General features: G+C 46.7%; 1 protein-coding gene across 6 annotated transcripts in view; it reads left to right on the top strand.

Annotated features, from left to right (window-relative positions):
* Positions 1-17,709, top strand: part of Ptk2 (protein tyrosine kinase 2) — a 228,658-nt gene that overhangs the window by 205,355 nt on the left and 5,594 nt on the right. For 2 of the 6 annotated variants that reach the window (XM_071602094.1, XM_071602090.1), the window contains 4 exons: positions 5,618-5,680; positions 10,261-10,300; positions 10,781-10,908; positions 15,650-15,805. In XM_071602094.1, the coding sequence (XP_071458195.1) occupies positions 5,618-5,680; positions 10,261-10,300; positions 10,781-10,908; positions 15,650-15,805 (387 nt within the window). The remainder of the gene's footprint in view (positions 1-5,617; positions 5,681-10,260; positions 10,301-10,780; positions 10,909-15,649; positions 15,806-17,709) is intronic. The other 4 variants (XM_071602095.1, XM_071602091.1, XM_071602092.1 and 1 more) reach the window with 3 other exon arrangements.

Genomic DNA, 17,709 nt, shown 5'->3' on the forward strand with positions numbered 1-17,709 from the left:
ATTTGGGGGTTTTTCCTGCATTTTGCTTTTCTTTCTGAAGTTGTATGTTTTCTGTGATAGTTCTCCATGAAGTACAGTCTCGTCTCTGTGTCTTAAACCTACTACATCTTTCTGGAAGATTTCCCCTGTCCAATCATGCACACCTTTCCCTTGGGTAGCGCTCATCCTGTGTCTAGGAAGACGGATACCTGTCTGGGTCTAGGAGGTGATTCTTCCAGGATTTGCTTTGCTTAATTTGGAATTCCGTGGTGGTATTGATAAGTGAGAATGATTTATCCATGGTCATTGCTGTTTTCAAGATCCAAACCTTACTTGTTTCATGGAATGAGGTGAGTGCTCCCTATCCCATCTCAGATGTGGGCATCAGACTCCAGGTCTGCAAGTGAACCTGGAGCATTTCCAACAACTCTACTCCCCTGGCTCTTAGAAACTGAAGAGTTGTACTTTCTGTCTCTCCTCTCATGTTCGTGTCACATGCTTGGCTCGGATTCCTGAGTCCCTCCTGAGCTTCTCCTCTACTATCTACCTTCCAGCTGTCTGAGTCCGTCACCCCACTTCACCCTAGACCAGCCCTGCTCAGTGGGCTCCTTGCAGATTCCTGTGAGCAGCTGTCCCCTTACTCATAGACCTTGTGACCTGGTGGGCAGCGCCGGGTGGGTGGTCTGAAAAGAATCTGGAGGGGAGTGTCCCACTGAGGGGCCAGCAGTCTCGATGGGCGGCCAGCTGGGGAGCCAGCCGTTGGAGACTCAGGTCTGGGGTGAGGAAAGTCAGGACAGCTGAGACCCAGGGCATTCTACAGCTGGAAAAGGGCTGGGGCGGCCATGTGGTGGAGTGTTCCCATAGCACACATGAGGCCTTGGGTTTGATCCCTGGCACTGCAAAGAAATAAGAATAAATGAACTGAGTTGAAGTCTTCTCTGAAACATTGTCCCCTCCAGGCTATTTCCTACAGCGGTGCAATAGTATTTTTTTTAATATATATATATATTTTTTTTTAAATTGTTAATGGACACAATACTTTTATTTTGTTTATTTATTTTTATGTGGTACTGAGGATCGAACTCAGTGCCTCGCATGTGCTAGGCCAGTGCTCCACCCCTGAGCCCCAGCCCCAGCCCCATGCAGTAGTATTTCTAACATGTAACCACCCCATCCTTCTGGGTTAAGATCCAGTGGCTGCCAGGGTGAGGGCCTACTATTGCCAGCCCTGTGAGCCAGCCTCCTGTTCTTCCTTGTGAGGCCAGCACTAGTTAATTCTGTAGCAGCAGCCCCACGACTCCTGCCTGACATCCTGTGGCCTCAAGATGGTATGTCCTGAAACACCCTCCCTCCTGTCCCTAGCTCAGAAAGAATGGTGCCATGTCTGAGAATCTACTGTCAAAATTTGAGTTCTGCAAACTGGCCATTTTGCCAGGTGCTGGCAGCAGGTGGGCCTCAGTCTGTAGAGAGGCCTTTCTTTCCTACCAAGCCCTGCTTGAAAACAGTAAATTGGCTTCTTTTTATTACTGTGTGCAGGGTGATTTTCTAATGTGGCACTATACTAAAAAAGGATCTTAACTTTAAAATGAGAGTTCTGTCCATATAAAGCCTGCTTTGTGTTCTGAGAAAAGAAATCAGTAGTGGAGAGCTGTTTTCCCCACACACAGCAGAGCAGTCAGTCCCTAAGAAGGAGGAGTGCCAAGATGGGAGCTAAAGAGTAGCAGTGGACGAACACTGTCTGAGGACAGCGTCTGCACTGGCCACCGCCCTGCTGCAAACTTCCCGGTCTTCGGCTGCAGAGTGTAATCAGAGGAGAAAGGACTTTGAGCCAAAAGTCTAAAGTTTGTCATTTTCTAGAGTAACAGCAACATGAGCATGGAGTTTGTAGCTGTCCAGACCCAGAACAGCTGGAGCTCGGCTTACCCCTGGTGGGAACATGGCTGCTGCCTGTGACCCAGCACTCGCCCTTCTGACATGTGCCCAAGAGGATTAAGCACACATGCCTAGACATAAAAGAATGCTTCCGCAGCTTTTGTTGGTGGCGGCCAGGAACCTGAAACGACCTCCTCGCCTGCTGATGGCAGGACGGGTGAATGTTCATACCATGGAACTCTGTGCAGCACAAGGCTTCAAGTTCAGTCCACCAGAAAAGAGACAGGCGGGAGTGATCTCGGGCTGGAAGAGAGGTGTGGTCCCTGTACTAGGCCTAGGGCAGGGTGTGTGGGAGCCTGCTGATCCCTGCTTCATATCTTGATCCAGGTGGGTGTGCTTTGCACCTACAGAAACATGTGTTGAGCTATGCACTTTCTAATCAGATTTTTTAAAATATATTTTTATTAGTTGTAGTTGGACATTTATTTATTTATTTATTTCTATGGGGTGCTGAGGATCGAACCCAGGGCCTCGCATGTGCTAGACAAGGGCTCTACTGCTGAACCACAACACCAGCCCTATAATTAAATGTTTCTAAAGAGCACATATCTGCTAGGGAACATGGTCAGTTCATCCCAAACATTCTTTATTTATGTGATCTATTTGTATAAGATTTTTAAATATAAATCGTTGCGTTGTATCTTTGTACATCCTTAGAACTTACTGTAAGGGGTTGAGAGAGGACTTCACTCAGGCACAGAACAAACCCAGCATCTGTCTTTTTTTGTTTGTTTTTAAATATTTTTTTTTAGTTGTATATAAACACAGTATCTTTATTTATTTTTATGTGGTGCTGAGGATCAGACCCAGTGCCTCACATGTGCTAGGGAAGCGCTCTACCACTGAGCCCCAACCCCAGCCCAGGATCTGCTTTTTGATTGGTTTTGCCTACATCACTCCAAACCCTCTGTGTGGCATCTTCCGTTCAGACGGGCCATGTATGAGGAAGGAACTTAAGCAGGGGTTTCTATTGGTTCCATGGAGCACTAGATGACTGTAAGTAAAAGAATAAATTAGACATACATGTTTTGTTTGCTTGATTGACTCCCACCTCCACTATTTAAAAGCTGTGTTGCCCCCAGCAACTAAGTGTGCCTTTGCAAGCTTTTGGACGCTCACCCGCCCTGCCATGTACTGCCTCAGCAGCAACAGCAACATAGAAGAGGGTTGGCCCATGTCCAGAGGGGCAGAGACAGTCGGCTCAAGGAGGAAGGCCCAGGACACTTTCCCCCACCCGCATCCAGGTGTCCTCAGAAGACAGGGCAGGAGGGGCAGAGTTCACCAACCGACAGTTTTCTGCCTATGGGTGGGCAGAGTTTTGACATGCTGCCATATGGTGTGGCACCAGAAGAGAAGCCTTCTATGCGGAAGCTCACATTGAGACTCCCAAGTTCCCAGACCTACGCCCAGCAGCAATAATTCCTTTCTTAGAAATCCATCCCAGGAAATCATCAGGGACTTAGTCACAGATCTGTCTTTGTAGAAGGGACATGGGCCCAGGCCACACTGCTTGTCCTGAACTGATTTGAACCCCGCCCTGACCTAGAGCCCATGCCCAAGGCTGCCACTTTGTTTTATAGGCCATTTATTGAGGAGGAGGGCTGCCGAGCCCCTCAGTTCTGTTTGAGTTTGCCTCATGCAGGTTTCTACACAAAGGCTACAAACCACTGATGTGGCTTCACCTTGTGAGCATACGTTAACTCGTGATAACTTCTTCCAGGGAAGAGTAAATGGATTTTATCTTTCCCTTTGGTTTTTTTATAGTTTCTTAATTTCCCTATGGAAAGTGTTTCTCATTGTTGCTTCAGTAACAGTCAAGCCTGACTCCCCCACCGCTAGGATTCCAGCGTGTCCCCTAGAAGTTCACCTGTTGGACCTGAATTCTCAGTATGAAGTGTTGGGAGAGGCCAATACCAGGGTATCGGGCTGTGGGGACGGAGCCCTCCCCAGTGAGTGAGCACCTTTCCCTAGAGATTGGCTCAGGTATCCAGGAAGTAGGCCCCTTCTCCTCTGCCTGTACCCAGCTGCCCTCCACTGTCCACCTTGAGTCGAAGCAGCACCAGCAACAAGCTTTCTCACTGTGTCCTGGGGTTTGGACCCAAGGCTTGCATAAAGCTGCCTCTGTTCCTGCAGCCCGGACACTGCCCATGGCTCACCAGCTGGGATGGCTGATTGGATTAATGTGGCTCTTGTTACATTTCCTTGCTGTGTATCTCTTCAGGGGGGTACTCCTGCTAGGAAGTCTGTCCTCCAGGCCAGGGGCTGCCTACCTCTGAATTCTCTCCTGGGTGCATTTCCCACCCAGCCACAGTTGCTCTGTCTTGGGAGGTGGTCCACTCTGCTCTGCCTCTGTGTGGCACTGGATTTATAGATCTGTGACATTTGCAGTAAGAACTTTCTTTTAAAAGTACCAGTGAGTGAGGCTGGACTGTGGCTCAGTGGTAGATTTCACCTAGTGTGGGTGAAGCACTGGGTTCAATCCTCAGCACTGCATAAAAATAAATAAATAAATAATAAAGGCATTGTGTCCACCTACACCTGAAAAAAAAATATTTAAAAAAAAGTACCAGTTAGTGATATTGTATGTAGCACATGTAAACATAGAAGTAATTTCACCTATAGAGTTTTAAGTTTCGCTTTTCAGAGTTCAGAAGTATTTATTCAGATCTTTTCTGGTTTCCTTATGGACACAGTTGTATCGTGCTTTGTAGAATTCTGCTTTCTTGACACTCATTGAGGACTTAGGTCATTTCCCACCTACATTTACCTATGATTTTTAGATGCATATTTTCCAATAAAAATATCATAATTTTTACAGCTTGGAAGTTACCTCTGGCAGCAATGTGAGCGTGTGCACCTGTGAGGTGCGGGGCTGGGTGTGGTCTCATTCTGCTAAATGGACACATAGCGAGTCACATGTCCTTCTGCCCTTTTGGCTCACTCTTAGGGCTTTTTGTCAGATTTCCTCGGGCCTCTGATTATTAAAAAGTTTTTCCATAAGTGAGTGTAAGTGTGTGTGCCTGGGTTCAGGGGTGACACACAAGCTTCACATCTGCCACAGGACAACCCTGGGGATCCTTAACAATGCTCATCAACCCAGAGTCCTCTCTTTGTAATTAGCCACCAGCTGCTCCTTTACCCATGTCCTACACTCCCAGTTCCCAGACCTCAGCGTCTGTCACAAGCCTCCTGCACTCCCCCTCATGCATAAGAGGAGGGAAGTGGGCAGAAGACAAGTGGGAGCCTGTCCTGGAAGTTCACTTCCAGCCCACAGTGGAAACAAGCCTGACTGATGGGTGCAGAACTCGAGGCTCTCTCAGGACTTGGAAGCACAGACCCTGTGGAAGGAAACCACTTCAACTGGAGAAGGCCAGCAGTGGGGAAGGAAGACTGTCTGGGAATTGGCTCTGTAAAGAGGTTGGCTACATCAGAGGACAGTTATATTGTAGAAGGAAGGAATCTTAGCCAGACCTGGTGGCACACACTTGTAATCTCAATGGCTTGGGAGGCTGAGACAAGAGCCTCAGCAACTTAGCAAGACCTTGTCTCAAAATAAAAAACAAAACAGGCCAGGGATATGACTCGGTGGTAAAGCATCCCTGGGTTCAGTCCCTGGTACCAAAACAAGAAAAAGGAATTTTGAGCAGAATCTGCCACTGGGTTTTCAAATTTTAAAATAGACTTATTTCTGTTTTTATTTCTGTAGAAACCTGATGTGAGGCTATCTCGAGGCAGCATTGACAGGGAGGACGGGAGTCTTCAGGGGCCGGTAAGCTGGGGCTCATAGTGTGTGGGCATCCACCTTAATGATACCTCTGATGTCAGACAGAATAATCAATTCTACAAGTAAAGTGAACATTTCACTAGGATTATTAAGACATTCTCTGTACAGAATTCTTATGCAGATACTTAAGTTTTCTGCCCATTATTGTCACAGGCCTTTTAGTAGTAAGCCACAGTCCCTATAATCTTAAAAAGTATGTACACATGTACTATTGTTACATACGATTTCCATTTGCTCAACGTTTTATATACTACTATTGCTGGTTATAAAAGTTGTCATAGTCACATAAAACTTATTCAAACAAGATTTGTTTTCCCCCTTGGGGGTGTTAGGGAAGAAATGCCTGAAATTCTCTTTAAAGAACTAATTTAAGGGTTGAGATTATGGCTCAGCAGTAGAGCAGTCGCCTAGCACAGGCGGGACCCAGGTTCGATCCTCAGCACCACATAAAAATAAACGCATTGTGTTGTGTCCATCTACACCTAAAAAATAAATATTAAAAAAAAAAAAAAAAAGAACTAACTAAAAGGCTGAGGCTGTAGCTCAATGGTAGAGTGCTTGCCTTGCATGCATGAGACAGTGGGTTCAATCCTCAGTACCACATAAAAATAATAAATAAATAAAATGCAGATATTGTGTCCATCTACAACTAAAAAAATAGTTTAAAAATGAAGAACTAACTTAGAAGGGCTGGGGTTGTAGCTCAGTGATAGAGCACTTGCCTAGCAAGAACTAACTTAGGATTTAGTTCAAATATATTTAAAGCCAGCTAGAAATACTTCCTGGTGTCAGGAGGGAAGTAATTTAAATCATTAGGATTTGCACCTTCTGGTGTCTAATAAATGCGTACACTTCTACCCCAGCAGGTGAATTCTTCTGGCCCTTTTGAGGTTCTGGGTAGAAAGAAACCTCTGAATTGACTTTCAGACCTGCCACTGTCAGCACTTACTTTAAATTTCTGAAACTTTTTTTCTCCTCTTGTTGTACTAAGGATTGAACCCAGGGACACTTTACCACTGAGCCACATCCCCAGCCCTTACTTCATTTTGTTTGGTTGTTTGGCTTTTTGAGACAGAGTCTGGCGAAGTTGCCCAGGCTGGCCTTGAACTTGCATGTGCCATAGTACCTGGCCTAAACATCATTCTGTGTATATAAATTACATCCAGTTTTGAAATAAGAGGTGCTGAGGATTGTCTGGGCCTTTCCGTGATAAGCTTCTCTGAGTAGCTACAGCACCATCTTAATCAGAGTCCTGGGTTCTCAGCACCTAAGTGCATGGTACGGAACCACCCTGGCCTATGCCGTAGCTTCAGCATCCCCTAAGCTCTGATGCCAAGGTCACCCATTACCAACCCGCAAAGCTTTGGCATTTTTCCTATCAGTGTATCAGCTCAGGCTGGTAGCCTGAGTCTGACATTCCTCAGCTCATAAGCAATGTTACATCACCCACCAAGCTCCTTTCCTAGGCTGAAAAGACTCAAGTACAGCAAGCATTCTTTCCTGACTTGTGAAAAACTCTTCAAGGACTCACTAGTGAGAGAATTGCTAATAGGATATTTGTTAGAAAAGAAAAATTCTTTGTGTTCCAAAATGTGGCACATAGAAGATACTCAGAAAATATGTAGAACAAATTAATGAGACCTGGATAGGAGGATAACTCAGAAATGCCATATTCATAAGAACTGTCAGACAAACGTGACAGGCCCACTTGCAATGTCATGATTTTCTGCATGCCAGACGTAGACAGTAGTAAGAGTGCTTGGTGCTTAGTACTGCAAAGTGCTGTGTGGAATGGGCTCCACGTGATACTCATATTACTGTCAGGCCCTGTTGTCATAATATTTATTTTTTAGTTGTAGTTGGACACAACACCTTTATTTTATTTATTTTTATGTAGTGCTGAGGATCAAACCCAGTGCCTCGCACATGCTAGGCAAGTGCCCTACCGCTGAGGCATAACCCCAGCCCCTAGCTTTAACATTTTTGAAATGTTCTGAGAGAGCTGTTTGGGTAAAAAGCAGCACAGCTTGTGAACGAGTGTGCTGTAGCCAGTAGTCATTAACGTGTAACTAGTGCATGCACGTAGTTAATAGTCATTAATGACTAGCTGATGGAAATTAACCCCTTCTGTGTGCATGACAAACAGAGTCACATCTGCACCTTTAAGATGGCCTGTGAATCAGTAGTGTACTCAATTTGTGACTGCAGCCCAGGACTGGGTACATCACTAGTTTCAGAGAAGAAGTATACTGAGGCCCGGCAGGCCCATGACACGTGGCCCAATAGATGTGTGGAACATGGGCTTCCCTTCCAGTGCCTGCCCCTCCAGAGTGGAACCTGCTTGGCTGCACACAGGCACATTTGTTAGGTAGTTCCAGAATGTTTCAAAAATCGAGTTTTCTAGTTAATTGAGCTTGGTTGTCACCTAATATCAACCAGAAAGCTCGCTGAGTTGAAAGCCTTTTAGGAATTGTGTAGGTTTTACCGCCAAATCTTGGTGCAGCACAGCCAGCAGGCACTGCATCATGTTTTGGCCATATTAACCACCATACCCAGCCCAGGCTCCTCTGGCTACCTGGCACCTCACTGCTCCCCAGGCACGCTCTCTGTCCTCCCTCCTTGCACGTGGCTTGGCTCCTACCTAGGATGAGCTTGGCCATCACAGCCATCTCCAAGCCTGAGCTCAGGACTCCCCTTCCATTGGCCCTGTGCTGTCTGGAGTGGGCACAAGTGTCTCTCTCCACCTCTCTGTCAATTTCTGTTTTATTCAACTTTTTCACCACTGTGACTAAAGGGACTCAACCAGAGCAATTGTAGAGAAGAAAAAGTTTATTTGAGGGCTCACGATTTCAGAGGCCTTAGTCTTTAGAAGGCTGGCTCCATTTCTCAGGGCTCAAGATGAGGCTGAACATCATGGTGGAAGAATGTGACAGAAGGAAGCAGCTCACATGATGATCAGGAGGCAGAGAGAGAGGTCTCCACTTGCCAGATACAAACATATACCCCAAAGCCACGCCCCAATGCCCACCTCCTCCAGGAACACCCTGCCACTTCATTTGCCACTCAGTTAATCCCTATCAAGGGATTAAATAACTGTTTTGGTTAAGACTCTCATAACCCAATCTTCTCCTCTCAACCTTCTTGTATTGTCTCACACCTGAGCTTTGGGGGGATACCTCATATCCAAAGCATGGCAGCTCCACAAGGGCAGGAGCTCTGGTTTGTACCCAGTATAGTATCAGCTACAAAGCAGGGGCTCAGTACCTGCTAGTTGAAGAAATGCATGCGTGAAAATGGCATGTAAGGTAGAAAGCACGTTGCTTAGGACCCCTCCCCACCTCCAGGCTCTGAGAGTTTGCAAGGTTGGGAACCAGGGTGGGAACTAGGGATGCAACTCAGCAGTAGAGCTTGTGCTGGGCACAGTGTCACAGCACCTGCAGTCCCAGCTCCTGGAAGGCTGAAGCAGGAGGATCACTTGAGCCCACTAGTTCAAGGCCAATCTTTCAACATAACATAGTAAGACCCTGTCTCTTTAAAAAAGAAGAAGAAAATGTAAGTAGTTAAATTAGTTAGTTAAAACAGGATAAAATCAGGGTGATAAATGGCAGGTTGAAAACAACTGTGATTTTAAAGAAGTAGCTCTTTTCAGTAGAAAACAAAGCATATTAAATTATGTGTATGTATCATTATTTTAAAATGAGCAAGAAAAGTTTTTCTTTTACAAGGTTGGGTATGGTTCTAAAACTTTTTTTTTCCCCCATTTTAGTTATAAAACTCATTACTTTAGGTTGGCTGTACACCTCTAATCCCAGCAGCCCAAGAGGCTGAGGCAAGAGGATTGTAATTTCAAGGCCAGCTTCAGCAACTTAGCAAGTCCCTGCCTCAAAATAAAACATGAAAAATATGACAGGGCCTGGGGATGTGGCTCAGTGGTTAAGCACCCCTGGTTCAATCTCCACCAAAAACAAGGGACTCATTACTTTAAATGCAGCGTCAGGCATAAAGGCCTGGAGAAGGACTGGTTTCCATTAGAGGCCTCCCCTTACCCAGTCCCTGTTTCCTTGCCTTGTCCTAGAACTGCTGGAGGATTAAACCCGTTCTGATGTACACAGCGCTTTAGGGACATTGACAGCATGAGCCCATGGGGACTGCCAAACACCCCAGTGCTACCAGGTCCCTATCTCTTCATTGTTGATTGCACCCTTACTGTAATCAGAGGGGGTAGAAGGACACTGAGCATGGGATAAGCGGACACATGCTGGGAGGGCTGGGATTTCAGACATTTGATGGTAAACCAGAGACATCCATGTAGGAAAGTTCTAGATCTGTATGAATACCAGAGTACCCCAAGGTTGCCTTTGTTACAGCCCTCCCCACACACTCTATTGGTGTGAGGTGTCACCTGCCTATTTCCCCACACCACTGAGCCCTGCAGGCAGCTGTCTTGTTCATCCCAATGCCCCAGCATCTGGCAGAGTTCAGGGGGTGGATGAATAGGGAGGAGAGTGGGATGGTTCTTTTCCCTGTATACACCAGTACATTGACTCAATTTTCCTTTCCCACAGACTGGAAACCAACACATCTATCAGCCTGTGGGCAAACCAGGTCAGTGAAGAAATGAGTTGTGTGTCAAAAGCTTGTGTAAGTAGCTGGGTATAGTGGCACACACTTGTAATCCAGCCACTCAGGAGGCTGAGGCAGGAGGATCCCAAGTTCAAGGATGGCCTCAACAACTTAGGGAGACCGTCAGCAACTGAATGAGACCCTGGCTCAATTAAAAAGTAAAAAGTGCTGGGGATGTGTCTCAGTATTTAAGTATCCCGGGGTTTAATCCCCAGTACCATTTTTTTTTTAAATACTTGTGTAATTTGCAGCAGGTTGGAAGTATTGTAGTGTCACAGCTGGGGGATGTCCACAAGATTTTAAGCCTTCCCCCAACAGATCACAGCAAGTTTGGTTCTGACCACACTCAGCCATGGCTGGAGTCCTGAAAAGCAGAATCTAATACTGTAACACCACAGGCCCTTAAGACAGGAGCCTGGTGCCAGTGCAGGGCATTGGCTTTCTTCATTACCCTTCATACAGGAAGTCCTTCTGCTTTGCCAGATCCTGCGGCTCCACCAAAGAAACCTCCACGCCCCGGAGCCCCCGGCCACCTGGGCAGCCTCGCCAGCCTCAGCAGCCCTGGGGACAGCTACAACGAGGGTGTCAAGGTAGGCATCAGATGTGGGCATGCTCTGTTCTTAGGGTTGGTTGGATCCCTTTGTCCTTGGAAGATGACGTCTGTGTCATACAGTGGGTGGGGACAGCACAGAGGGGACCATAAGGGGCCAGAACTCAGCTGGTTCTGAATCCCCTGAGAGCCAGGGAAGTGTTACCCAGACTCTCCCAGTTTTCTCTCATGATTGACTTTAGGGACTTTATGACTTTGTGCCTACATCTTCCTCCCATGAGGCACAACGTGTCTGTGGAAATCAAGTGTTGATTTGATTTTTAAAAATCAAGTTTTGTAAATTAAGCCATGATACCAGGGGTAAGTGAGGACCTGTGGGCCCACTTCGCCTCTAGGCTCATAATCGTGGTGTTAAGAAAAGCCTGTTGTCCATCCAGAGTCAGGATGGTTCCCTGTGAGAACAAGTAGAGCCCCCCCCCCTCCCGCCAAGAGCAGCACTGGCCCAGGCACAGCATGATCTTGCCCTTGATTGGGCTCATCAACTCGGCTCCTGGCTTGGAGCTGGAGCTCACCATCTGCTCTCCCAGGCCCCCTGCCAAGCCTGAGAGCTGGGGCACCTTTCCTCACCTGGATAGGGAGCCCCTCTGGCCTGGCCACTTAACAGCCACTTCTCCAAACACGCCCCATATATTGACCAGAGGCACACCATTCCCATGATCTGACTCTCTGGAATCGGGGCAGGTAGTGGTTTGAGGGGCAGAGCTCTTCCCGACCTGGTGTTGCATGAACACATGGTACACCTCAAAGTAGACAGCACCCCAGGTCAGTGCACATGAGCTGGGCAGAGGTGATCTTTGCTCCACACACTCACTGCGATGTCGGAGTGCCTTCCCCCAGCCAGGTGAGGTTCAGACCTTGTCCACGTTCATCCTCGTGTTGGCCTCACACAGGGGAAGCAGCGTGCTTATGGTCATTGGCTCTTGTGGCTGGGCTGGCATGCTGCTGCAGATCCATGGACTGCACACCTCTGCACTCTGCTCCAAGGTGCCACCTGTAAAGCTGCTCTAGCTGACCCCTTGTCAGGTATATGCATTCTTATCCCAAATCCCGGAAGAGAGCACGCATCCTCACCAGGGGTAGGGTTGTCCTGTCCATCCAGGAGGTGACCAGAGAGTGAGTGGGCTGGTGCTGGCGGGTGTAGCCTGCTCCCTGAGGGGTGTCCAGCGAGCACAGCTAGGCCCACGCTGCCCTGAAACCAGTGAATATCCAGAGCACCTATTGGCCAGTCATCAGCTCCTGGGACCCTGCAGCTTCCCAGTGCTGTCAGGAACATGTGGGTATTCTCAGAAGCAGCAAAAACATGACCCTTCCTAACACAGGTTTTTTAAGTAAAAATTTGAAAAACAGAATGGTAAAAAATCAGGTTAGTGAGCTTATTTTCATAAGCCACAAGACAAGGCTTGCACAATGACTTGTGCTCCAGTGAAAAACCAACGTTAGAAGCTGATAAGGAACCCCAGAACCCTGACACACCTTCGTGTCCCACACCTGGAATAACCTCGTGAGTAAACTCTTGGTAGAAACAATATGCTTGGGCTGGGGTTGTGGCTCAGCCGTAGAGTGCTTGTCTCGCACACGCTGGACCCTGAAATCGATCCTCAGCACCACGTAAAAAATAAATAAGTGAAATAAAGCTATTGTGTCCAACTATAAAATAAATATTTTTAAAAATTTAGAAAAAGAAACAATATGTTTAAAGTACATGAAGATTTTGCGGGCTGGGGTTATGGCTTAGTGGTAGAGTACTTGCCTAACACGCATGAGGCACTGGGTTCGATCCTCAACACCACATAAAAATAAAACAAAGATTGTGTCTACCTAAAACTAAAAAATAAATATTTTAAAAAAAAAGATTTTGAAGTGATTAGTGTGGAGCCCATGCCCGTTCCTTTATTATCTCTCTGTAGTAAGTGTAGCCTGAAAGAATGATTGTTTTGATACAGAAATGTTTGCCTTTAACTAGGTATAACTAAAATAATCATTCAAATAACATTTAGCCAGAAATCGTCCCAGTTTTCCTTGGCAGCTTTGCTCTTGTGGCTTGGTTTCAGTGCTGGGGTCAGATCCCAAGCCCTATGCTGTCACACTCCCCCTGGAGCCTCCCTGGAGCTCTGGGCTTCAGGCACCACCCTGAGGGGTGGGATTGGCCACATGGCTGGGGGACAGTTGATTGTCATTAATTGCCAGACAAGGAGTTTCCAAGTTGTTGAGCTCTAGAAAATAGGAAACCAAGAACAGATGTTTCTCTAAACTTCTGGAGTGTCACCATGCGTGGTTAAAAGCACCATAAGAAGGGAAACCTTAAGCAGGTCACAGTCATGGCAGGCCTCCCCCAACCCCTAGAATTGCAAACCATCCTGTTTCTTGGTGGAATACGCCCCTTGGCACCCTCCCGAAGAAGCCATGTGTCTTCCTGTGTGATGGAGTCTATACAGGCCATCCTGGGAAGATAAACAAGACTGCACTGAGGTTCTCACTGCAGAAAGTAAAAGGCAGCCAGCCCTTTTTTTTGAGTGATGAGTTCTAGAGTTCTTCTTTCCAGTGCACATGGAAGTACCAGAGAGAAGTGCATCTCTACACTCAGGTGCTGGGGACATGTTTCTTTTGAGATACTTTTAAGAAGAGGAGAAGGTGCTTGTTTCTCCCATTCACTGCCTGTTCAGGCAGAGGACAGCCGGGGTGGTTTTACTCAAAGTCATGGAACCTTCTCTTAAGAATTGGTTCAAGCTGGGCACGGTGGTACATGCCTGTAATCCCAGCAACTCAGGAGGCTGAGGCAGGAGGATCGCAAGTTCAAAGCCAGCTTCAGCAACTTAGCAAGATCCTGTCTCCAAAGAAAATATTAAAAGGGCTGGCAATGTGGCTCAGTGGTTAAGTGCCCTGGGTTCAGTATCCCCAATATTAAAAAATAATAATAATAATGGTTGGTTCAAAAGAAGGATATTCTTTATACTTTGATTTTTAAAATAAGCTCCTGAGATCTTTAAGCACACCAGGAATCTTTCTTGGGGCAGTGTAGCTAGATGCCAGTGCAGATTCCCAAGGATGCGAAGGGCCAGGTGTGGGAACCAAATCCCTGGGAAGTCAGGTGGCATTTCCAGTGATGAAACGTCCCCATCTCTTATGAAGAAGCCTCATTCTGCTGATCCTTGCACGGCTGCCACTTGTCACTCCCAGGCTTTGCACGCTGTCCTGCTCACTTATCTCATGGGAACAAGCGTGGTGCATGGCAAGGCTCTAAGTCACCCACTGTGCATGGAGCCCCCAAAAGACAAGGTGGCTCCTGATGGCAGAGAACAAGAGCGGGTTGCAGCCACAGCTGGTACTTTGCGTCCTGCTCATGTGTTTAGGGAGGTATCTGCTGCTTGATTAATGTTGTTTTTCTTTTTTTCCCTTCCTCTGATAAATTCCTCTAACTTTTCCTCACCTCCGTTGGACAATAGCCATGGAGGGTAAGCACATTGTGTCTGTGTGTCTGTCCAGCTTGCTCTCTTACACCCAGCTCCCTGCATGTGACCCTGAACTAGCAAGTGGGAAGCCTGGTGCAGGAGTCGGGGGGCACTTTTGCTTGGTTCTTCGTCTCTCATGACTGACAAATGCCAGAAACAGTACTGATGTTGGCTGAAAACTGAGAGGTGGACACCCTTGCAGTAGATGAGCTGTTCCTGCCCTTTTCTGTCCTGTACCCAGACTTGGGAACAAATGACTAATTCTGTTCCAGTCTCCTTGGGCAAGGTACCCAAGAGTTCAGAAACGGGCAATTATAGTCTTAGACTGAACACCAGCAGAAGATCACAATCGAATGACTGTCATATACAGCAATTTAGTCTAAACGCACGTCCGTGAGTGTGCGCACACACACACAGTGTCTTTCTTGTAGTTAGTATAACTCTAAATGTTTTGGTGGTGCTGGGGATTGAGCCCATGGCTTTGTGAATGCTAGGCAAGTGCTCTGCCACTGAACTACACCCCAGCCCCCAATTTGAATTTTTAATTACTGCCAAAACTTTGGTAGAGGCCACACATTATTCCACCTCTAGTACTCAGGTTATCTGGGTGACATGTAATATCTCCTGTGTCCTTGGGTGGGCATATGTACCTCAGGGCTTCATCTGCCCTTCATCTGGCCCACTAGAGAAGCTGAGGCTCAGAGCCCAGATTCACCCAGCAGGCAGCCGAGAGCTGTGGGAAGCAGCTTCCCCACCACTGGGATTTAGGAGTGTCCTGCAGGTAGGTAGTGACCACTGGGGATGAACTCCCGTGTGAGAGCGGGTCTCTCCTAGGCAGCTCAGCTGAGCCACAAGCCTCCTTACTGCAGAACTTGAAGCCAAGGAAATGCTCGGTACTGGTGTAGAGTGTTCCATCATCAGCAAGTGACTTTCTGTGGAATTTGGTGAATCCTCAGATGTAAAGTTTGTGGGTTGTTTCTTTTGTGGTGAATAATCTTGGGGTGTGGGGACACTGAAAGAATCTGGGAGTTTAAGTACAGTATATGTCATTCCATTTCATTTCCTTTAGCTGAGCTCAAAATTAGAAAAAAATATATTGCCAACTCTGTTTGTCACTTGGGTGAATCACTTTACTGTCTCAAACTGAACTATATCCTATACAAACAAGAAAATCCATTATCTTCTGCAGTCTGCTTTGAAGTCTAATTTAGCTGTGGTGGTATTACGCCCACTGCTGGAGAGCAGAAGAATGATCTGCTTCTTTATTGTCAGCTTCAACCCCAGGAAATCAGTCCCCCTCCCACTGCCAACCTGGACCGGTCCAATGACAAGGTGTATGAGAACGTGACGGGCCTGGTGAAAGCTGTCATTGAGATGTCCAGTAAAATCCAGCCAGCCCCACCCGAGGAGTACGTCCCTATGGTGAAGGTGAGTGCAGCCTGCGGTGCACAGAGGCTGTGGTGGAGCTACTAGATGTCTCTGACATCTCCCAGAGTCAGACCTGATGCTTAGGAAGGTGTGAAGGCACCACATGGTGAGGACTCTGGAGACAGCCACCATCATTGTGAATCCCTGGTTTTCTCATGTCAGTAAACATTAGGATGGTAGGGTCCTGAAGGGATACCATCTTTCACAAATGTAGTCTCTAGTTAAAACAGCAGCTGCAGATGGGTACTGTCAGCATGAGGCATTTATGTAAAGTTGAAGAACATGCAGGAGCATCCTGAATGAGTCCAAGAAGTACATGGGATCAGTAATTATCCAGTTGAGATACTGTCCCTCTGAGGAAGAGGCAAAAGAGTATATGGACAATTTATCTGTGTTGGTTTTCTTAAACTAAGGGGTGAGTATGTGTGTGTGTGTGTGTTTTTTTTTTTTAATTTAAAAAAATAAAAGAAGGAAGAGACCAAAATAAAAATACTGTGGACTATTTTTCAAATTGTGCTCAGTGGAATGGGATCCTGGGAGGTAATAACAGATGCTGTCCAAACAAGACTGCCCAGGAGGCTCAGCATTGCTCCTACCAGACCCTCATGATGGCACACAGGTGCTCAGAAGTGTCCTACAGTTCAAAGAGTGCCATCAAACTTAGCTTTAGTGTTTTTAAAAGGTACTGGCACGTGCTTTTTTTTTTTTCTCCCCCCCACGGTGGTAAGTTTATCATCCTTGGAGTCAAGTATGGTGGTGCACACCTGTAATTCCAGCAGCTGAGGTAGAAGGATTGCAAGTTCAAAGCCAGCCTCAGCAATTTAGCAGGGTTCTAAGCAATTTAGCAAAACCCTGTCTCTAAATAAAATATGAAAAGTGCTGGGGATGTGGCTCAGTGGTTAAGTGTTCCTGGGTTCAATACTCAGTAAAAAAAAAAAAAAAAAAAAAAAAAAAATTTACCATCCTTGGGGATTAAAATGGAACAAACTTTTACATGCATTGATGAATATGTCAAAATCAATCCCGCTATTACATTTAACTATAGTATATGTGTAACTAGACAGCACTAGTAGGAACATTTCTTAAAATATATCATCTTCCCTCCCCCCACATCTGTGACATTAAGCACCTTCAGGCTGCTGAGAACCGTCACCAAGTCCAGCTCAAGCACTTTCTCTTTGCAAAACGGAAATTTCATCAGTTAAGCTCTGACTCCTCATTCCCCCTCCTGCTCAGCCCCTGCAAGCCTCAGTTCTACTTTCTATCTTTGAATCTGGCTGCTCAGGGTCTGTCACATAGTGAGAGTCCTGCAGCATTTGTCCTATTGGGACGGGCTTCTGTAACTGGGAAAGATGTCCTCAAGGCTCCTCCCTGTGGTAGCATGTGTCTGAGTCTCCTTCATCTCTAAGGCTGAGCAGCATCCTGCTGTACGTCCATACCAGCTTTGGTTCATTCATCTGTCCATCTGTGGACACTTGGTTGCTTCTACCTGGTGGCTCTCATGAATAGTGCTGCGGTGCACGTGACGTACAGGTAGCCCTTCGAGGCTCTGTCTTCAGTCCTAGTGTGCAGTCAGAAGAGGAGTTCTGGCAGGCACAGCAGCCTTGTTGTGATCCTCCCAGATCCTGCCACCGCACTTCCCAGCAGCTGCACCTCTGGCTTCCCCACAACCTGTGCGAACTCCAGCTGCTCCGCCTCTAAATTGCATGGGTGGGTGGCTCTCTGTTTTGTTGTGTGATTGCTTTGAAGAAATGTTTATTTAGTTCCTTTGCCTGTGCTTTAATTAGGTTTTTTGTTGTTGATTGTGGGGTCAATACCACTTTTTTAGTGTACCTATTGGCAATCTTTGTAGAAATACCATCAATGTAGAAAAGCTGCTTAAAAGCTGTGGTATTTCTTGATCA

The sequence above is a fragment of the Marmota flaviventris genome, chromosome 15 (genome assembly GCF_047511675.1).
Source record: "Marmota flaviventris isolate mMarFla1 chromosome 15, mMarFla1.hap1, whole genome shotgun sequence".
NCBI classification, from domain to species: domain Eukaryota; kingdom Metazoa; phylum Chordata; class Mammalia; order Rodentia; family Sciuridae; genus Marmota; species Marmota flaviventris.